At 51.3% G+C, this 22,438-nt stretch overlaps 1 protein-coding gene across 1 annotated transcript in view; it reads right to left on the bottom strand.

The window, feature by feature from the left end:
- Nucleotides 1-4,892: 4,892 nt before the first annotated feature.
- Nucleotides 4,893-22,438, bottom strand: part of CALB2 (calbindin 2) — a 28,131-nt gene continuing 10,585 nt past the window's right edge. Inside the window, exons 2-11 of the mRNA XM_082710960.1 lie at nt 21,398-21,474; nt 18,809-18,898; nt 15,769-15,849; nt 11,969-12,025; nt 11,400-11,477; nt 10,890-10,945; nt 10,521-10,560; nt 10,082-10,135; nt 9,445-9,516; nt 4,893-5,597 (exon numbers count right to left, since the gene is read on the bottom strand). Of these exons, the coding sequence (XP_082567086.1) occupies nt 5,481-5,597; nt 9,445-9,516; nt 10,082-10,135; nt 10,521-10,560; nt 10,890-10,945; nt 11,400-11,477; nt 11,969-12,025; nt 15,769-15,849; nt 18,809-18,898; nt 21,398-21,474 (722 nt within the window). The 3' untranslated portion in view covers nt 4,893-5,480. The remainder of the gene's footprint in view (nt 5,598-9,444; nt 9,517-10,081; nt 10,136-10,520; nt 10,561-10,889; nt 10,946-11,399; nt 11,478-11,968; nt 12,026-15,768; nt 15,850-18,808; nt 18,899-21,397; nt 21,475-22,438) is intronic.

The following is a 22,438-nucleotide window of genomic DNA, read 5'->3' as shown; positions in this document are numbered from 1 at the left end:
CACCAGTGAGGTGGTCTGAACATAGTGAAGATGCTCCCCTGGGCCTCTGAGCGTGCTCTCTCCCTACCCCGACCTGCCTTCCCGGTCCTGGGAGCTGATCCCTCCCAGCTTGTGGGTGTGGATGTTTCCCTGCCCTTTACTGTGCCTGGATTTGCTGGAAAAAACGCCTCCAGGTGATATGTCTTTAGGAAGGAGGTAGTGCTGGAGCCTATGAGAGGGTCTGTGTGTGGTGTCTGCTCTATCCTGGGCAGCTACAGCTCAGCGGGGGAGCCCAGAGGTACTTTGTTTTGGGGGGTGAGGGCTTGGGATCCTCCCCTCCCATGTGCAGAGGGTTCCTGTAAGGCACTTCTCAGTTCCTGGCAGGTCATTATCAGTGGTCTATGCCGGGTCCCATTCTTGGTGTCGCACTCCCTTGGGGTGAGATTTCCCACAGCCATTCATCCCCCTTGGGGACGACCATTGGGGATGCTCCATGGGGGTCCTTTTCTTTTTTATTGCTCTAACAAAACATCGTCACTGTCTTGTGTATGAGCACATTTAGTTCACATAGATGGAATTGTTAGGCCATTTCGTACTCTGTTCCCCTCCTCCTGTAGCACGAGGTTTTAAGGTGCGGTCTCCCGCTCTACGTTCTTCAAATGTATTGAGATTACCCCAAGAGCTTTTGTTTAAGTGGGTTAAAACTATCGATACTTGCCCCATTAGAAATCAAAACAGACGTTTACAAATTTTTTAAATTCATTTGCAAATAGAAATGGTGAAAACATTGCAAGTTAAGATAAATAATATTTTAGCATTCTTATGAAAATAGTTTTGACCCTGCAGACTCCTTGCCCTGTAGTAAAATGTCCGTTTGTTCCAGGATCCAGAAGGATACTATGAAGGGTAAGGTTTGGAAAGTGAATTTCATTTGTCTTGCTTTATAAAACCTGTATCTGAAGAGAAATGGTGAAATGTAGTGTATTGTAGAAACGTTTGCTAGGTTTGATGGGCTTGCCTCCCTGGTTTACTGATCATTGCCTGCAGTATGGAAGGTTATTCTAGATAGCAGAGACTCTGTGTCTTACCAGAACACTTTTTGGTGCTTTATGTTGAATTTGTCCTGTTGTAGGATAGGTGATTTTAAAACACAAAAAACCAAAAACTTATCCATTATGAACATGCCATATATATATGTATATAAACAGGCATTTCCTGTTTATTTTGCTTATTTTATTATCCATAAGGATTTTTTTTTTTTAAGGAAATAAAGAGGATATTCACTTATTTTTGGTCTGTGGTTTTCAGTATATTATTAGGTTGTGCAGTCATCCCCACTCTCTAATTCTGCCTGATTCCAGACAGAATTAATTCCTAATTAATGAATTCCTTATTGTTAGGGCCCTAATGAATTCCCCAGCTCCCCATTTGAAAATGAAACCCTGCGCCCACTAGTGGCCGCTCCCTGTTAAGGTACCCCTTCCCCACCCCCTGGCAACCGTGACTCCCATTTCTCTCCTGGCCTCTGGGTATACGTGGCATCACCCAAGATGGGGCCTTTTTTGTCTGGCCTCTTCTACGCGGTGTCACATTTTTTAGGTTCATCCGTGTTGTAGCCGTGTCAGCACTTCATTGCCTTTTGTGGGCGACTCTCCAGTCATCCCCTCGTATGGATGTACTGTACTTTGTTGGTCCATTGCTTGATGGACATTAGACTTGCTTCCACTCTTTGGCTATTATGAATAATGCTGCTGTGAACACTGTGTGCACGTTTTTATGGGGACGGAGGGCTTCTCATTAGCCCCGTGTCTGTTTACTTTCAACAGTTGGCACTTTTTGACCTGGGTGACCCAACGGGTTATTTCTCAGGCGCCCATGATCGTATGTTAACCAGGTGTCCAAATCTCATCTGACAACTCTGTAGATGTTTGCCTTCTCAAATAATTTAATAAGTAGAGGGGGAAAGAAAACAGAGGAAAGGGAACTTTTTAGGATAGGATATCTTCTACACCTGCGGTGGTCTTTGAGGTGCCCCAGAGGAGCCCTGGAAAATCACAAAGATTTGGATTTGCTCCTTATTAAAAGAGGGCTGCTAGCAATTATTAGGTTGGTTTGAAGTGTTGCTGTCAGAAGATTTGCACTAGAGGAGTTGTCAGATCAGAAGACACACTCTGCTTTCCTGAAGTTAAGCTTATATAGATGAAATGTGAGTGTAAATATTTTAGAAGAATTGTGAGTATGTGAGTGTGAGAGAGGGGAAGTCCCTGGAGATTTGTCAGTGCCCTCACTGGCCACATGTGTGTGTACCCTCAGGGGAAGCGCCCGTCTAAAGTCTTAGGAAATAGTTCTGCACTGTCCTCAGATAGACACATGTCCTCTTCTCCATTCTGGTGATCCTGGTGAGAGTAATAGACAAACCACAGCTACACAGGCTTTGTCATACAGGCGTTCTGGGGCAACACTGTACAACTTGTTCTGGGACACGTTTCCCTGGGGGCTGTGCTCTAAGCCCCAGGATGCAGTTTGTGTGTCTGAGACAAGGGACAGTCCTACAGCCTCATGAAGAATGACTGTACCAGGTACTTCCAGCCATCCTGCCTTGAAAGAATAGACTCAAGCGTTCGGGCTTCTGAGCAGATGTCGCTAGAGCAGCTCTCTGACTAGCCCTATGGGCCGCATCAGGATTTCCAGAACTCTCTTTGTTCCAGAAGCAAGATGGCATCCTGAAAGCGGACTGCTAATCCAAACTCCAGTGGGACAAGAATGGATTACATAGGACTGCATGAAATGATGTGGGAATTTTATTGTGCTTTTGTTTAATGTCTTTTGGCTCTATATTTTTCTGGTTCTGTGGGGAAGACTTCTCTTCTTTGGGCTCCCTGTAATTCACACAATTTAGTAGACTCTGCTTTTCGAAACAGAAATAAGGCATTTAAAAACGATACTTGGTTCCCGCTGGTGTGTAATGGTATCTCATCTCGCCAGTGGCTAGCGATGTCAATCTTGTGTTTGTTTTCAAGTAGGCTCCCTGCCCAGGGTGCAGCCCAGCACAGAGCTTGAACTCACAACCCTGAGATTAAGACCTGAGCTGAGATGAAGACTCAGATGCAAAACCAATTGAGCCACTCCGGCGCCCCAGTGATGTCCGTCTTTTTTGTGTTTGTGCGCCGCTCGCAGACACTTTCTGGTGTCTTCCTGCCTCTGCCGGGGGTCAGCGTGGGCTGCTCAGCTCCTCAGCTGTGGCAGACAGACCTGCGCCCCTAAGGTGTCTGCCAGGTTTGGAGGACTCCCGTCCCCGTAGGAGGGGACAATGCACCAGGGCGGGCACGTTCTCTGAAAGCTGAGTAGGACTTCCCAGATTTGGAACCAGCTGAGTCCCTGAGAGTCCTGGGGCAGCCGGGAACTCCCAGCTGGGGGTCGAGGAAGCCTCCGGCTCTTGGACCTGGGCAACTTTGTGTGTCTGCAGTGAACTCATAGGCTCTTGCTGCTGTATTTATCACAGTTATCACAGACTTGGGCCTTAAAACAGCCCACGCTATTATTTTACCGCTCTGGAGGCCAGAAGTCCAAAAGGAGCTGCTGTCAAAGCCTTGAGGGGCTTCTGCAAGCTCTGAGGAGAATCTGTTTTCCTGCTTCGCTGAGTTTCTGGATGCCTCCAGCTTCCACCTGGGATGGCTGAACCTTTCCCACAGTGCTTCCCTTGACCTTTGCCTCCCTCTTTGCCATCTAAGGACCCCGGGGATTACTTGGGGCACTGGGGTGATCTCCCTAAAGTCAGCGGATGAGCAGCCTTAATTCCTTCCAGGACCTTAATTCCCCTTTGCCTGGTAAGAGGACATATTGACTACGTCCTGACATCTTTGGGGGCCCCTAATGCAGGACAATGTTGGGGTACTGGGTGGGGACGCTGGGAGGAATGGGCTCGAGGTGTGTGAGTGGAGCCGGCATGGGCAGGGGGAGCTTGCCGCCCTCGGGAACTCCCGCTCTGGCTGAGGGAGCGCCCGGAACACATACCAGGTCACATGCTCATGGTGCCATGGGGGAAAATGCTGCCTGGAGGAACAAGGGGTGATGGGGTGCAGTGGCTACAGTTTAATCAGGGTGGGCCTCACCGAGGAGGTTCTCCGTCTGAAAATAGGATCCATTGCATAGGATTCCTGCAGCATTAAATATGTCAAAATGCATCCTGTAGACCATGAATGATTGCATTAAAAAATTAGTTATTTCTGTATTCTAGGATCTCAACTCTGTGGATGCCTGGGCCAAACTGGCCCCCTGCCATGGGGCATCTGAGGAGTGGTGGGGCTCATTACATTGTGAGAAGGAGAGGTTGGCTTTGTGGTGGTCTAGACCTCCTGGTCGGAGGTGTCCCCAGCTTGGAAGACATCACCTGGTCCCACTGTTGCCACACCCAGCCGGTGTCCCTCCTAGAGAGAAGGTGGGTCCAGTGCGTGGGAGCGTGCCCCAGCTCTGCCCCACACTGGCCATGAGATGTGGGGCTCTTCCTTAACCTCTTCAATCTTAAGTTTCCTTTTCTGTGCAGTAGAGGCGGTCACAGGACCTCTCTCCAAGGAGTGGGGGATACCTCAGGTCCACCGTTTAGCAGAAGAGGGGGCACTTCGTTTTCAGGGAAGGGATGACTGCTGCCATTATCTCAGAGGGGAAGAGACACATGCAGCAAAGAAGGGACAGGCTGGTGAAGAGACAGGTGGGGAATGATGAGGGTCATTCCAGAGTCATTCCAGAGGGACATTTCAGCCCAGAGTCCTGGGGTCCTACGCCCCTGCTTTTTGTGGTGACTCCCCAGTTGGGTGGTCCCAATGGCTCCCCCCTCTCCACCCCATAGGACAGGCGCTCTCCTGGTCAAGAGCTGCTGCTGGCAGAGAGAAGTTGACCCCTTGACTAGAACTGGGTGAGCTTCCACGCAGAAAGTTTCCACTTTATTGTCTGTAAACTCTTCTTTGGTAAACAAGGAGACAAGGAACCCACAGAGCAAAGGAGCACGCGGAGTCCAGAAGACAAAGGGCCAGCACCCACGAACAGGGACTCTGAGAAGACAGCTATGCCATTAGCGAGGTGGTGGGTGGAACTAGGGGGTTTGGGTGGGTGGTGGCACCGGGGGAGAGGGGAGTGGGAGGGAAGAGTCTGCTCGGTGGGACAGAGAAGCCTAGATCATACAGCAGAGGAGCTCATGCATCACAGCGAAGAGGGGCAGGGAAGCTCCGCCCATGTCCCCGCCCACCGCCCACTAGGGTGGTGCACTTCGGTGGGCAGAGCAGCTTGCCAGTCGGGTCAGGTCCCGGGAGGTTGGAGAGGGCTCCCGGAGGCCCGTCAGCAACCCACCCTCCTCTCCTCTCCTCTCCTCTCCTGCTCTGCAGGCTGGTGGGTGCAGGTGGCAGGGGCGGAGGAGGGGTGCTCACGATCTCGGGGGTCCGGGGAGAAGTGGCCGGGCAGCGGGGGCAGGGTTTGGGGGAGGCGGAGAAACAGCCCCCGACCCCGCTTTACATGGGGGGCTCGCTGCAGAGGACGATCTCCAGGTCCTTGCGGTAGAGCTTCCCCGCCTCAGCCAAGGACATGACACTCTTTCTGTAGTTGGTGAGCTGCTGGATATTCATTTCCTAGGAGACACCCGGAGAGAGAAAGAGCCCCTCACTGGATGGCTCCAGCGGAGCGTCCTTTCTGTTCATTCACAGACACATCCCCCAGAAGGCTCCTCTTCTCCCATCCCTGCAAACGTGGGCTTTGGAGTCCGAAAGCCCTGCTTTGTTAAAGCAAGGCTGCCTTGCTTTGGGGAAAGCAGTCAACCTTTGAGTCTCAGCTCAGCTGCCTCATCTGTAAAATGGGTACATTACCAGCGTCTGCCTCACTGAGGTGTTAGGATGGTTAGCTGAGGGAATGGACGCAAACGATGGGCAGCGCAGCCCCTGACACACAGCGCGCCCTCCCAAGACGGCTAGCCCCTGTCTCTGCATGCCTTGTATCAAGTTCTCGTCTCCCTGGGGCTCTGGTACTCGCCGTGGGTCCTTGTAGGCGAGGAAGAGAACACCAGGGAAGCTCCCTGATCTTGTCCCCTGGCATCACGGAAAATACTTTTCCTCAACCTCCCCCATTTAAACAAGGAGTCCTAACTCCTGCCGCCTCCCAGCAGCAAAGCTCTCCGGCCTACTTCTTGTTCACTGGCTTCTGTGGCCATTCAGAGGCCACGAGGACAGGTGAGCCATGGACATAGGGCCACTGTCTCCTGTAAAATGGAGGCCAACATTAGAACATCGATACCTAATATGCCTTGGGTCGAATACATGCTTTACAATGACTGACTGGGGTACAGATAACCGATAGGTCTGACATAGAGCGGAACCATCACTTACACTAGCTTGTCTCCCTCCCTCCCCCGCCTCTTCCCTCCTCTTGTCTTGAAATCGTTGGCAGATCTTCCTTCCTCCCCCCTTCAATTCTCCCTCCCTTCCTCCCTCTCTCTCTCATTCTTTTCCTTTTTTCACCACCCCTTCAGGCTGATGGTGTTTCTCTCCATTCAGCTAACGAAACAACGGAAGCATAAAAACTATGGAATTTGTTAAGGGACTGGACCAACTCTACAGCCACGATATCCTTGGTCTCCCGAGTCTCTAAGTCTATGTAATTCTTTGCCTGGCTCGCCTGTCCTCAGTCACCTCTTTTTTGAGTGCTTAAAGGTCAGGCCTTCATGGGGTCCCAGGACATCCCCTCATGTTACTGATTCCTGGTTCTGTGCCAGCAGCCACCCCAAAGGCACTTTGCAAGCATCATTAGCTTTGGGGAGCATCTTCCCTAAAGGTCTGAAATCCCTGCAAATACCACCTAGTTTGTTATACTATCCACCATTCAAATTAGGAGCCAAGGAAGGGACCCCATATATCAACACGGAGCTGGAGAACCACCCCGCCCCCCACACCGATTCAGTGAGAGGGCTGTGCTCACTTTCTATATCTAGAAGTTCTGCTTGAAGCTGAGGAAGGCTGCAGTGGCCCCAGGAGTGGTGAGAAATACTGAGGTTTGGGCTGCCTGGGTGGCTCAGTGGGTTAAAGCCTCTGCCTTCGGCTCAGGTCATGATCTCAGGGTCCTGGGATCCTGATCGGGCTCTGCTCAGCAGGGAGCCTGCTTCTCCCTTTCTCTCTGCCTGCCTCTCTGCCTGCTTGTGATCACTGTCTGTCAAATAAAAAAGATCTTTAAAAAAAAATACTGAGGTTTGATCACACCAGCCTGTCCCTCAGGGACCTCAAACATGAATCTGTTCAGAAACCATGTCCGAGACCTCGCTCCATCCAAATGGAATGTGCACCTGCCATGTGGGTTCACAGAACACGGCCCGCTCCCCTCCCGGCACAGGTGCTGTTTCCAGTCCTGTGGTTCTCTCTACTGGTTCCTGCTCTCCATCCCCAGGGGCCACATCCTGAGCTTCGGGCAGGTGGAAGACTCCCAGGTAAATGACTGTATCATTGTTCTCCAACCTTCAGAGTTGCTTCCTAACCCTCAACACCTCTTTTTGTTTCTACATCTTGAGTGAACCTGTGGGGCTGTGGGATTTGTATTTTGCGGTAATTAAGAAAGAACCTAGGAGCACCTGGGCTCAGCTGGGTTAAGCATCTTCCTTCGGCTCAGGTCATAATCCTGGGGTTCTGGGATGGAGCCCAGGGTTGGGGGGGGGTCTTAGCTCAGCAGGGAGTCTGCTGCTTCTTGGCCTTCTCCCTCTGCTCCCTCTCCCCATTATGCTCTCTTTGTCTCTCAAATAAATTAGTCTTAACAAAAAAAAAGTTAGGTGAAGAGCAGAAAATTGAGGTCACTCCCAAGATTTAATGCTTGCCTTCAGGGTCGATCAACCTCAGGTGTGGAGCAGGACCACATGGAGAATAATGATGCCTCATTAATACAATTACAGTTGAAGATATTTTCCACTAGGATGCCAACATTCCTTGGACACATAAGGTTGCATAAATAATTTTCTCCTAGAGTCTGGTGCCAGGAAGGAGTCCGCTGAGTTCAAACACCTAGTGAAGACATCCTTCCTCCTACGAAGCATGTGTTTACTTATAATTTATTTTCTGCCTCTTTCAGAAAGCATTTGTAGGTAACAAAAAAAAGTGTAGGATGAAAGAAATGAATCATGATATTCAGGACAAAGATGAAGCGGTCAGAAAGCAAGCAAGTGGCAGGGGAGACAGATTCAGGCTGCAGTGAATTTTTTCCCCCTGAAATTGAGCAGTAAATTTAGCTTGTGCCTGGCAGGCAAGGTGGTTAGGCACCGTGAGGAAGTATGGAGTATTTATCATCTAATTAAAGAAAATAGCAAAACCATTTGCTTAGAGAAAGGCATCCCAGGAGGTGAAGGAAGGTGGCTGCTAAGAGAGCCGTGGGCTCCCGGTCCCCCTGCCGGTCCCCCTGCCTCCGCGGGCCCTCCAGCCCCGGATGAGCCCGCCGCCTGGGGTCTATCCTTCAAGCGACACCACCAGGCAAAGTAATAGTTTGGTTCCCCGCCTTTTGCCTTTTCTTTGAGGGGAACAAATGCTTCCGTGGCTCCTCTTAGCCTCTTGCCCACCTCCAGACTCTGCATTTATTTATTTATTTTTTCAAGATTTTATCTGTTCATTTGAGAGGGAAAGAGCGCACATGCACACACGGGGTGGGGGGGGGCAGAGGGAGAAATATCTTTACCTTCATCTCCCACTGGCCCCTTCTTTCCCAAATCACTCTCCCCCCCCTTTTTTTTTGTAAATTTAAATTCAATGAACATCTATTATAATTGGAAATTCCCCCAACTCTCTTTGTGGGGAAAGTCTTTTCCGATGGCGGTCGGGTTGCCAGCGTCTTATCATCGCAACACGGTAGAGGGCCAACAGGTGGGGCCACCCCGAGTGTCTGGGGATGGCTGAGCAGATAGAAAGTGCTGGACACAAACCCTGGAATATCACTCGGCCTTAAAAAGGAAGGATGTCGGCACTGCCACAACATGGGTGAACCTGGAAGGCGTTCTGCTGAGTGAGGTAGGCCTGTCACAGAGACAGGCCCTGGATGCCACCATTTGTAGGAGGTGCCAAAAGCGGTCAAGTTGTAGACACGGTAGCCTGGTGGGGGTCTCGGGGCCTGAGGGCCTGGGGGCTGGGAGAGGGAGAGCTGGGGAGCTCTTGTTTGCTGCGCGCGGAGTTTGGGTTTTGCAAGAGGAAGAGCATTCTGGACGGGGAGGTGATTACAGTGTGGGTGTCCTCAGCACTGCTGAGGGCTGCTCAGAAATGGGGAAGAAGCTTTGTGTGAAGGGGGTTTTCGTCGACGGAGCATCCATCCAGAAACCAAACAACAGCCCCCACACTGCCGTGGCCTAGTTATGGGTGATCAGAGGAGAGCGGACGCACCCCACAGGCCTTTCCCCCTCCCTCAGAAGCCTCGCTCCTGCCCCAGGGCCAGCTCCCTCGGCCCCGGGGCTCCGCGGCTCACCTTCTTGTTCTTCTCATACAGGTCCTTCAGCAGGGCGTCCAGCTCGTTCTCGTCGATGTAGCCGCTCCCGTCCTGACGGTGGGGGGCAGGGGCACACAGAGCTCGAGAATCAGGCCGCACCACCCTGGCCCTGGCCTCCCGATTCCCCCAGCTCCTCCCAGGGAGCCTGCGGAGTCCGACCTTCCCTCTGCTCCGAGCAGAAGGCGTTCACACCCCGCGGTGCTGACTTCCCCAGCCCAGGCAGGGGGACAGGACACCCCAGGGCGAAGGTGTGTCCCGGTGTTTTGCATTTGCATTGGAAATACAGAGGAGGTTCCAGAAGCATTTAGCTAACTCCCTAAGATGTCAGGATGAACACAGGGGCTATTTAAAGCTTACCCTCCAGGCTTTGGTTATAAGGGAGACTACTGGAGTCACACAGGTGAGGCGGCAAAGGAAGGGGTGACGGCGGTAAGGGGGTCCTCTCCCTCCCAACTGCCTAGCAAAACCGTTGGCTCCTATGCGAAATGATGAGCCGGCAACAAGGGAGCAATACTGCGTCCCTCCTTCCCCCAAAGGACAAAGTGGAGCCAGTGGCTGGGGGCTCCCCTGCTGGCGGGGCCCCTGCTCTTCCCTCCCACGCTGCTGTCCGTCTTACCTTGTCGTAAAATGTGAAGATCGCGTTGAACTCCTCTGAGGTCAGCTTCATGCCCTGTAAGGCCCGGGGTATTAAAGAGGGAAGCAAAAGCAAAAGCCTGGGAGAGGGTGTGTGCATGCACGTTGCGTGTGTGCATGCCAGTGTGTGTATGCAAATTAGCGCACCGCTGGTGTGTGCCCGAGAGGGCGCGTATATCCATGTGCACCTGCGTGCACACGTGTGAGTGAGCGCGTATGTGTGCATGTGGGAGCGTGTGTACATGGATGTGTGCATGGGTGCATGTGTGTACACGTGAGCAGGCACAGGGCTGCGTGTGTGCGTGTGTGTCTGCACGTGCGTGTGCGCACCTGTGCGCTGGGGTGCCATCAGGAGGGTGGCAGCATGAAGTGCGTGGGGTTGAGGGAAGGGAGGAAGCGAAGAAAAGCAGAGGCTCTTTTACCTGAAATTTAAGCAGGAAGTTTTCCTGTACAGGCAAGAGTCTGGAAAGGAAGCGTTAGAGCAGAGCTTAGGAGACAGGGCAGAGGCTGGAACAACGGGTTGGAGGGGGATGTGGAAGCCGCGGGGCATGTGGTTCTGGAAAATGTCTCTGAGCACGGAGGAATTAGTGGCAAGGTCTGCACGGAGGGAGGCGGACGCACTGAGGTGCTGGGACTCTCTCTAGCTTGGTCTTGAGCTTCATGACACCCGATCTGTCACTTCTTACAGCCCTCCCCCCACCCCCGACTGGTCTTCCAGCCAGGGAGGGTGGCACAGGACCGCAGGCAGAGGTGCTGGGAGAAGTGACCCTGGGGTGGGCTCGGACACTTACCGGGACATCTCCGAGAGGCCCAGCTTGCCATCCCCGTTCAAGTCAAACATCCGTAGCTGTTGGGGACAGACAGAGGTGCCTGGGTGATTCGCTTTGACCTCTCAGGGGGGGCCTTGACCCGCCACCCCCTTGCATAAGAGAGGAAGGGGGAGGGGTGGGTGTTCTCTGCCCTCTCTGAGGTCACCCGGAGGCTAGAGACCAGCAGGGTCTAAATGGGTCCCTGCTCCTCTCTCCTCTTCTCGGGGGAGGGCCCCTGGAGCTGGGCTGGCCAGCAGCAAAGGCCCACCCTCTCCCAGAGCTGGGGAGGTTGTCATGGAAACAGATGCTCCCGGCTCCTCCTAGCTCAGTGAGGATCTCAGACAGAGGGTGCGTGAGGCCAGGGACCAGCATCCCTTTTGCCACTGGGAGTCACTTCACCAGGGCCTGAAGACTCCGCCAGCAAAGAACCCTGGAAACCCAGAATCCCGCTGGCGTGGGGCGGACCCCAGTCCCGTGCCTCTGCCCACTCACTATGGTTTGGGTGTATTCCTGCAGCTTGGGTTCATCATATGGCCGGTTCGCCTTCTTCAGCAGGTCAGACAGAAATCCCTAGAACACAAAAGGTCTCTTGAGAGCTCCTGACGCAGTCAGTTCCTCCTTCATTACTTGCTCCTTCAGTCAGTCAACACTGTTTTCTGAGGTCTCCCATTTGTATGGCTTACATCCCTCCTGATTCCCTAATCCCTAATGCTTGTGGGATGATCCTGAAGGCCTGGATGCAACTTCAGCCCCCAGGAGAGGCTGCAGAGACTGGCTGTGGCACCTTAGGGAGCCCAGGACCCAGGGCTAAGCAGCGGCCTGGGCACCACTGGTCGCAGAGGGATGGTGGTGGGGTAGACCCACAGGTAGGGGACAGATCTGCTGGAGTGGTCTTGAAGTTGCCTGTCCCGGGCACTGATGTGCAAAGGAGTGGAGTCTGGTCAAGCTCTTTGGCCCCATGGCTCCCTGCATATCCACCCTCCCTGGGTTCCTTAAACCTACCACCACTCTGGCCTCAGTCCATTCTCTGAGTTCCGTACCCTCCCCAAGGCCCATCCTACCTTGAGCTCGTTGGCTTCAATGTAGCCACTTCTGTCTGTGTCATACTTCCGCCAAGCCTGCAGGGGGAACGACAACCTATTTGCAGGGACCCGTCAATACCTCGAAGCCTCCTTCCAGTTCCCTTTAATGGACCAGGTTGGGTCTTGATGTTCAAGAATATTACCGGGGGATGGGGACGTGGAGATGGTCTAGTCCAGTCCCTTCCGTGTCACAGATGAAGAAATGGGGGAAAGTGTCTTGGCCAAGGTCACACAGAGTAGGGGAAAAAAAAAAAAATCCCTGGGACGCTATCTACCTACTCTTAACTGGCCGGGGTCTCTTTTTTGTATCATTTTGTAACTACGGTTAAGGTTTTCTTTTCTTTTTTTGGACAGGGTTATGGTTTTCTAAGGTGCTAACCAAGCAACTTCTAGCACTCGGCTCTGGTAGATCCAATTTTTGCTGTGGGTATACAGCATGTTCTTTTACTGCTCTGGAAGCTTCTGATTGTCTGGGTGGGGCCTGAGCCGAGCAGTAAGAATCTTCTGGAAGGGTCAGATGCAGTCACTGTACTCCCTCCTCCATGCCTTCACCATGGTGCACAAGGCATCCACAGCTGAAGGGGAACAGAAGTGGTAGTGCTGTCAGCTCATTTGGGCTGTCCCCAGGCTACCCCCCATCTGTGTGATAAAAAGCATTTCTTTCTCTGTTTTTTTTTAAGGAAACCACACCTCTCCCTGATCAATCCAGAGGGCCCCACTTCCCCAAATCTTTGATCTAAGTTGGTGCCTGAATATATTTCTTCTATTTTCTTTCAAGGTTTCTTCCCTTGACTTTTTCTCTCTTCTCCCTCACCTCCAAAGTGCACACCACACACCGGTGACATGGGGTTTACTAAGAACCAGCAGGTACTAATTATTTTGCCAAATTTGGATCCTCTGCATCCCCTCCCTTCTCTATGTCATGCCTCCGTTTTATTTTTATTTATTTATTTTTAAAGTTTATTTATTTAACAGAGAGAGAGAGAGAGAGAGAGAGAGATATCACAAGTAGGCAGAGAGGCAGGCAGAGAGAGAGGAGGAAGCAGGCTCCCCGCTAAGCAGAGAGCCCGATGTGGGGCTCGATCCCAGGACTCTGAGATCACGACGGAGCTGAAGGTAGAGGCCTTAACCCACTGAGCCACCCAGGCGCCCCATCATGCCTCCCTTTTATTGTCCGGAGGGTGAGTTTCCAGATAAGCCTGCCCTTGAGAAAGAACCAGTAAGGGCAGGTTTATAAATATGACGTCACCAACCACCTGCATGTACCCAGTGCCTTAGAGTTTAGCTCATCGGAGTCGTGACTGAGAAAATAGGCAGATAGCCCCTAAAAGTTGGGGCTAAAGCTGCCTAAAAGGAGGGTATCCTGGGGGTGCCTGGGTGGCTCAGTCGAGCGCCTGCTCAAGCCCCACATCAGGCTCCTTGCTCAGCAGGAAGCCTACTTCTCCCTCTCTCTCTCCCTCTGCCCCTCCCCCGCCCTCTCTCTCTCTGACAAATGAATAAAATCTTGGGGGGGAAAAAAAGGAGGGTAACCCGAAGGCACCCCAGTCCTCACTCTGAGCAAAGCATCGCTTTGATTTTTTTTTTTGCCGGGGGTTGGGGGGGGGCGGAGATCCTCAGCGGCTCTGACCTCCCTCCCCCCGGCCCCGCCTCCTCCGCCTCCTCCCCAGGCTCTCCCCGTTCACTTCTCTTCCCGCCAGTGCTTTGTGCTCGTCCATCAGTGGGTCATTCTCTTCCCATTCAAGGAAAAGAGTTCAAGGGACCTGGGCTTTGTGAAATCTCAAAGAATTCCTGAGGCGTCACTAAAATTAGAAATTACAATGTTGTGCTTAGCAGTGGGACAGAGCTCTCTGCCCGCGCTAGCCTTTCAAGGCGGCACAGGGACCAATTCCTGTTTCCAGCTGATGAAAATGGAACAAGCGGCCAAGCCCAGGGGGGTGGTGCTGCGGGACGGTGGGGTCCCCTGGAAACTCGGTCGGGGGGTTGTCTCAGCTGTACCGTGGATTAAAGGATGGAGACAGATAAGAATATGGAATCATATCAACGACACAGAGAGAAACCACTAATGACTTTGAGAGAGAGGGACACAGAGAGAGCAAGGTCTTTTTTCCAGCTCCCCTCACCCCCCGCAAACTATTCATCATCCCCATTTTCCAGATCAGAGGTGGAAGAGATACCGATTTTTGGCTGCCTCCCTCCCCATCAGGGAGAGAACCATCAGGCATAAGGCTCCCTTTTCTACAGACAGAAAAATAGACTCTCACAAAAGCAGCGCTCTGGCAAGGAGATGCAGACTTTCCACCCCCCCCCCAGGAAGACAGGCAAGAGAAGGACTAAGAACAGAATCCAGAATGTCAATGACTAGCTTACGGAATCTGGCCATCTTGAAAAGCCTGGAGAAAATCCTTTAAGGCACCATAAAATTAAATCCATATCTGAGGCTTAGGCAAGCTGCCACTTAAAAAATGACTTTTCTGCCCTGAGAATTGGTTCTTTCTAACCAATTTTCTACCCATGTGGGGAACTCCATGCCGTGTGGGTTTCTGGGCTAACTCTCCATTAGTTTTAGGCAGTAAATCACGGAGAGAGGATTACCGGTGTCTGGGCATGGATTTAACACGAGGAATGGCAACTCGAGTCAAGTTGAAGGCCAGTCATTCTCCTAGCAGGCAGTATGTGAGGGGTATTGGTTAAGTTTCCCTCTGGGGGACACATATCTTAAACAGCTAGGGTGCAGAGTCCAGAAAAATACCAAGAAATAATCAGCAGTTTGCCCGGTATCGGGATTAGTCATGTATCTGGTTGAATCATGGAGTTTCCAATTTTTATAAATCAAAAACGGTCAAATATCAGCGATTTCACATGGCTGCATCTATCTGTTCAATATTACTAAAAAAAAAAAAAAATTGAGTTTGTGTGGTCTACTTCACTTGAGGATTTCAAAGAGTTTCTTTTGCAAAGATCTCTTTCAAGGTGGGGGGGAGCACTGATGTGTAGACCACAGTCAAGAATCAGAACTGGAAGGGGCGCCTGGGTGGCTCAGTGGCCTTAGAGCCTCTGCCTTCAGCTCAGGTCATGATCCCAGAGTCCTGGAATCGAGTCCTGAGTAGGGCTCTCTGCTCACCGGGGAGCCTGCTTCCTCCTCTCTCTCTGTCTGCCTCTCTGCCTACTTGTGATCCCTGTCTGTCAAATAAATAAATAAAACCTTAAAAAAAAAAAAAAAGAATCAGAACTGGAAGATGCTGCAGACTGAAATTCCGCCCCTCCCCCAGGCTTTTCCAGCTTTGGGACGGCACAGAAATCTATGCTCCCCACTCATGCTCCTTGGAACCCTGACCTCAAGGGACACCAGTGTTATTGAGAACACAGTGCGTGAGCTCTGGAAGCCAATGGACGTGAAACAGGTCTCTTCACTGCAAGATTTCCGAGATACGGCAAGATGCAAATGTCTATGGACCAGTTCCCAAAGGGGAGATAAGCGCGTACCTGGCATTTCCCACATGTACTTCCCCACACTTACTCCTCATTCTATTCTGCACGCTTTGATGTGCACGTATCATACGGGGATCTTGCTGAAAGGCAGATTCTGAGTCAGTGGGTCAGGGACTCTGCGTTTCTCACATGCACTCAGGTGATGGTGATGCAGATGGCGCTGGTCCAGGGACCACACTCTGAGTCATGGAGCTCTAAGGGGTTTAGCATCGCCCCTGGGGGGGACCACTTCCAGGCACTGGGGTGCGCCTGGCCCTGAACATGGGAGACAGGCAGCGCCTTGGCCTCACCTCCATAAACTCGGTGCTGGAACCCACGTGCTGCCGAAAGCATAAAAGGAAGTTCTCTTCCGTTGGCAGGATCTGTGCCAGCTGCGGGGGGCCAGAGAGCAACACAGAGACACAGACACGTTACTGGAGGCCCCGCCAGGGAGCGGAGCCCACTCTGCCAGAGGGCGGTGAATGGCCAGTGGCAAGGCAGTGTGGGACCCGCATTTTGCTCTTCTTCCTGAGAATAGCCCCTCAAAAGGGAAGAAGGATGTTCTGAGGAGTGCATCCCCCCCCCCCCCCCAGCTAGAGGGACAGATAGTGGAGCCCCTTCAAAAATGCAAGTGTCCGGTCTCCCAAAGAATACTTAATAGATGATTCCAGTGATATAAAATTCTAAAGAAGGCAAATGAATCTTGAGATGAGTGGTGGCCTGGGATTTTTTTTTTTTAATATTTTACCAAAATTTATTATTTTTTTAATTAAAAAAATTTTAATAAACATATAATGTATTATTAGCCACAGAGGTATAGGTCTGTGAATCACCAGGTTTACATACTTCACAGCACTCACCATATCATATACCCTCCCCAATGTCCATAACCCCACCGCCCTCTCCCTATCTCTCCCATCACCCTCAGTTTGTTTTGTGACAGTAAGAGTCTCTTATGGTTTGTCTCCCTCCGGATCCCATCTTGTTTCATTTATTCTTTTCCTACCCCCCCCCCCATATGAGTTGCATCTCCACTTCCTCATATCAGGGAGATCATATGATAGTTGTTTTCCTCTGATTGACTTATTTCGCTAAGCATAATACCCTCTAGTTCCATCCACGTGGTTGCAAATTGGCCTGGGATGTTTAAGGGCAATAGCAATGCTCTGTCTTGATCGTGGTGGTAATTATATGGCTGTGCACAACGTCTGAGCTCCCAGAACTTGGCTCTCCCAATCAGTGCAGCTTATTGTATATAAATTATACCTCAACAAATCTGATTTTCAGAAAATGCAAAAATTCCCTTGTTCAGCACCCCCTTATTTTGCTCCCAGCTTCCTTGGGTCACAGGCAAATCCTGATTGGTGTGAGTCAGGTAAATGGGCTAATTCCCTTGCCAGGGATTGGCTTATGAGTAGGCATGTGACCCAGTTCTGGCCAATGGGATGTGAGGGGAGGTCTGCTAAAAGTACCCCCAGCAAAGCTTTCCTCACTCCCAGGAGGAGCCAAATGGGACGGATCCTTTCTGCATCCCGACTTGGGTGCTTGCAGATGGGGTGGCTGGAGCAGCAGGCCAGCCTGAAGATGAAGGTGTTTTGGGGGGCAGAGAAGTGCAGAGAAGCAGAGCTGGGGACCTGGCCTCCTTCATCTAGAGCCATTCCTTCTCGTGGCGCTTGTCTCACTAGGAGCCTCTCATGGTTTAAGCCAGGAGTAGGTAAACAATGGCCCGTGAGCCAAATCTGGCCCAATGCCTGTTTCTACAAATGAACTTGTCTTGGAACATGGCCATGCCCATTCATTTACATACTGGCTATGGCTGCTTTTCTGCCACAGTGGCAGAGTTGGAAGAATTGTGGCAGAAACTATGTGGTCTAAAAATCCTAAAACATGTACCATAATCTGGATCTTTCCAGAAAAAAGTCTGCTGACCCCCGGTTTAAGCCCTTTTGAGTCAGGATTCTCTGAGACTTGCGGCTCAGACATCTATGCTCTTGGTGCCCTTCCCAGACCCCCCTTAGCTAGGCTGGTGGGCCACCCCTCATGCTGTGAAGGACACCTACTAATGGCTCAGAGCTGCTCCCAGCATCAGAGCTGCCCTCCACAAACCACCACTGCCTCAGGCACCCCCCTCCACTTTTCCCGACCTGGAGGGGGCAGCCTGTATTCAACGACTGACTGAACTGGGGGTACGAAGGACCACCCCATCCCTTGCCCCAGGATGAGACCACCTCTGGTGCAATCCTCATTCCAGAGCTCCCCGTGAGATCAGGCCAAGACCCAGCTCCGTCGGACACCATGTCCTTCCTTAGCTCCTTCCTCTGCCTTTTCCTGCTACATTCTTCCCTTCTTTCGAGAGTTCTCTCTCAATAAATCCCCCCCACTTGAGTCCTTTCTCAGTCTCCTTTTCTGGGGCGCGGACTAAGGCAGCATCCCACCCAATCCACCCTGGGAGGAGCTATGCCCTCATTCCTGTGCTGCGGTCATTATTCCCGAGCCTTAGACCACACATCACAAACTGATGGCCAGCGGCACGCGCACGCGTACGTACCGTGTACGTAGGAATGTATGTGTGTGTATGTGTGGATACATAAGTTGTTTAATTAGACAAGGAAGCCATTAAACTGAGGTGACCTTACTGCCTTAGTAGCCTATGTGAGCAAACCCAAATGGAAACCAGTCACAACAGCCCAGGAGGGGTTCCCAAATAATGCAACCACTTAAGCGATAGCCAATCAAATACCTTCCTTGCTCTGCTCCCACTTCTTCTCTATAAGATTATTTCCCTAGCTACTGTTGGTGGGAGTGTTCCTGATCACTTGTGGTTTGGCTCTGCCCCATTTGAATCAATTTTTCCTCAAATACACTCTTAAAATTTTTAATATGCCTCGATTTGTTTTAGCAATCTGTATTTATGCAAATGTATGTGTGTGTATATAATATATAAATGATATGTGTTACATATGTAAATTACGTGTTTACAAATTAATTAAGTAATTAAAACTATTGCCTTGGGATGCCTTTTGGCGGGGCATGAACTCTCTTGTTCTCCAACGGTCCTGTTCTTCCTCTCTCAAGCTGGGCTCCTCACCCATTCGGAGTAGCTGCTGGGACCGTGAGAGCACGTAAGGTCTCCCTCCCTGTCTTAGGCCACTGTTTGTTGCTTCTTTCCTTGTGAGGCTCAGAAAAATCCTGCCTGTTCTTGTTGATCAGCCTAAGTGCTGGAGGTGGGGTGGGGGCTTCCAGACCACCCTCCCCCCCTTTTAGAGGCCAAGAAGGACACTTGTGCTTGGCAGAGTGGAGGTGACGGGAACCCCTCTCCCCCATAGCTCTTAGCCAGGATGTAGGACTCACCTCTGCCATCTCGATTTTGCCGTCGGAGTTCTTGTCATACTTCTGCATGAACTCCTTCATCTTCTCCCCAAAGTTGTCACTCTTTGACATCTGGGGAAAAACAAAGGGGGGGACTGACTGTGCTGCTGGGCCCCACGGGAACCACAGATCTCTCACCTGCTTGGTGTGGCAGTGGCACGGAGCATTCTATGCCCCAGATCTGCAGCCCCAGAACCGGGCCGGGCTGATGCTCTGACTGGTCAGGGCCCCACTCCTTCCCAAGATCGCTCCAAGTCCAAGCGATCTCCCCTCTGAGGCTTGGTCACCTGGGGACATACACCCCCACCCCATGTAATTTATGCAATCAAACATGCCCCTCTGCCTTTGAGACGGGATTAAACCACAGCTTTGTCGGAAGGGCGAGGACTTATTCCCATCACTCAGATGCAAGAACTGAGGCCCCAACATTTTACCAAGGCAGCTTCTCATACAAGCCAACTTATTCGAGGAGGAAACCAGCACTACCTCAGAGCAAGGTAAATCATGCATTTTCTTCTGTCAGGTCTAAAGGGAATTTACGGTATTTTTCACTCTGATTTTAAGCCAGGAGGAAGGTGAGGAGAAAGTCTTCATATAGCTGAGGGGTAATTTCAATCATCTGTGCGATTATTGTGACTACTCCAAAGGCAGAGAATTTCATTCAAAAGCTCCTTTGGCCCATCACTGCCCACTGTAAATCTAAGGCTCTCTGAAATTCTCCAATCTTGGCCTGTTTTGGGTGCTGCTGAATAGTTCCGTGTATGAACATGTTCTTCCTTAACCCTCACCAATGGGCAGTCTGCTTGTACAGCTGATGGCGCCTCTTGCCTTCTCTGATGACTTCCGGGGGGGTTGCGCGCTTCCTCAGATCGGGCCCCGGAGAATTCTACCCATTCTTCAGATTAGAGTCTGTTCTTTCTACCTGGGAAGCGGTTTCAATTTGCCAGGATTTATTCATCAGTATTTCCTGCCTTATATGTTCGAGTGTGCACGGGATGCTCCTAGGCTTGGATCCCAGATGGGGTGAGCTGATTGAGTTTTCACAGCAGCCCCGGTGGGGTGAGTCGTCTGTCCGTTCTACACACTGGTGCACACTGGGGGGCCGTGTCTTCTCCCGAGGTCACCAGCGGGTGTAGCTAGAATTGGAACTTGAGGCTCCTGTTTCCAAGGCTACTATCCCTTCTGCCCAGCTGCTCTGAACACCAGTCACGGATGCTGTCAGTTGAGATGTTGTTGACAGACTTGAGAATCACCCCTGAAGCCATCTGAGATGGGGAGTGACTAAGATTTCAGTCTAGAAGCACTGATCCCAGAATCAGTTTTCATGCCTGGGATTTCTGGGATGCAGGCTTCATTATCCTAGTAATGAGCGGTGATGGGGGAACAGTTGATAAACAAACCCATGAATCAAGGCCATCGCCGAAGTCCATGGCTGGCCCTCCTTCTCGCTGGGGCGCTCTGCCGGGCTGTGGACCAGGAGCTCACTGGTGGATTTGCTGCTTGTCTCCCAGATTGCCCCATGGAGACTTGCTAAGAGGCAGGGGATCGGCCAACAGACACGTAGCAGGAGAGAGTGGGGAGACCCCCAAGGGACCAGCGGGAGCTGGGGGAGGTGATGGGTCTGACTGTGTATATCTGAGAACCAGACGCGGGGATCGCAATAAACTAGGTCCAATTACCTCAGCTTTTCGGTATTTCAGACAGTCCTCCCAAGGCTTTCGTGAATTTAATAGTGTAAGCTTGTGACTACAGGCCTCACAGTGATCCTGCCGTGAAGGGGTGGGACGTGATTTGGAGTCGCTTCAGGCAGGCTAAGAAAGGCAGACTGACACCACCGCGAATGAGGCCAGGCCGTACTCTCTGGTTCAGATGCTGGTTTGGAGCAACCAAGTTTCCCTCTAGGTCCTTGCTGAGGATTCCAGACTCTGTTGGTCTAGAACAGTGGTTCTTGGGTGGGGATTATTCTGTGGCTCCCACAGGGGACCTTTGGTAATTTCTCGAGACATTTTTGATTGCTACAACTGGAAGAGGATGTTGTTGAGATCTCATGGGAGAACCAGTGACGGTGCTATATATCCTACAATCACAGGACAGCCCCCCCTCCACCTCCCCACGACCAAGAATTATCCAGCCCTGTCCATAGAGCCGAGGCTGAGAAACTCTGGTCTCGAATAAAGACACTTGAAACCCCTGAAGCATCCAATGGAGTCATGACCCCCCTGAGAATCTTAGATAGGCTCTGGACTATTCCTTAGGAAAATAAAAGGGTTTTATACACATATACATAGACACAAACTTTGCAGTTTTGGGGGGTTCAGTAACCCCTGGTACCCATTCACAAACACCCCTCAATCCCAGACACCCAAAGGTATTGCAGGAAGGTTCTCTTTTTAAGGGATTATTCCAATTAAGAAAAAAAAATTCTTACAAATGAAAGAAAAACTTGGAAGGTCAAGACCAGAGATGTCAGGCTGGCTTAGGAGACACAGAATTTGGGACAGACAATGCTGACCGAAGCCACGATCAGGATGATAGAAAAAATCAAACAGTTCGACAAAGTACTGGGCTTACCATGCCAGAGCCTTTTCTTGCTTTCTCCAGCTCCTGGAAAAAGTTTTCTAGCTCTTTACCTTCAATATACCCATTTCCTGTGAAGAAAGCAAAGAAAAAGAAAAAAGCAGTTGACCTAGGAGCTGAATAGTAAGACTAATGGGGTGGGGTGAGGGGGTGGGGAAGTCACGGGCTTCAGGGAGAACTTCTTGGTCAACAAGCAGGTGTGTCTGGGTTGGCCTCCGACTGTGCAGCGTGAGGGACGTGGGTCCTGCCCCCAGGGTGTTTCCAACTGTACAGCTGCAAGATCAGTAACCGCGGGCCTTTGGGGTATACATTCAGTAGACGGGAGAACACTGGGAGGGACCAGGAGCCGAGCCAAGCTGGTAGAAGTGGGCGGAACTGTCTGCAGCTGGCTGGGTGAGCCCAGGATCCAGAATTTAACGGGATGATGGTGGGGGGGGGGGGCACAAGGTCATCAGCATCCCAGCTAGTCAGCAGGTGGCAGACCCTGGTTTCAGGGGTGAATGAGGCCTGAGACAGAATTTGGGTCTCTGGAGTGGGAGGGTATCCCGAGTTGAAGAGTGTCCCCCGTGCCCCCAAATCCATGTCCACGGAGAACATCAGTATGTAACCTCACTTGGAAATAGGGTAATTAGTGAAGATGAAGCCATAGTAGATTATGTAGGCCCTAATCCAATGACCTGTGTCCTTATAAGAAGGCCTCGTGGAGACACAGAGACACACAGGGAAGAAGATGATATAAAGACTGAGACAAGATTGGAGTGATGTTCTCTCCAAGCTAAGGAACGCCACGGATTGCCAGCAACCACTAGAAGCTGGAAGAGAGAGCTGGAAGAGATTGTCCCCAAGAGCCTCCAGAAGGAAGCAATTCTGTCGACGCCTTAGGTATGGACTTCCGGCCCCAGAACAGGAAGAGAAAAAAACCTCGGTTGGTTTAAACCGCCTGGCCTGTGGGACTCTGTTACAACAGCTCTGGGAAACTAACACAGAAGGGAAGAGTGGGAAGAGAAAGGCAGGGCGTCCCTCCTTCGGGCTGGG

Source organism: Mustela nivalis (assembly GCF_964662115.1).
Source record: "Mustela nivalis genome assembly, chromosome: 18".
Lineage (NCBI taxonomy): Eukaryota > Metazoa > Chordata > Mammalia > Carnivora > Mustelidae > Mustela > Mustela nivalis.
Note: the sequence above shows the minus strand (reverse complement) of the source record. Positions and strands in the feature narration are given on the sequence as shown.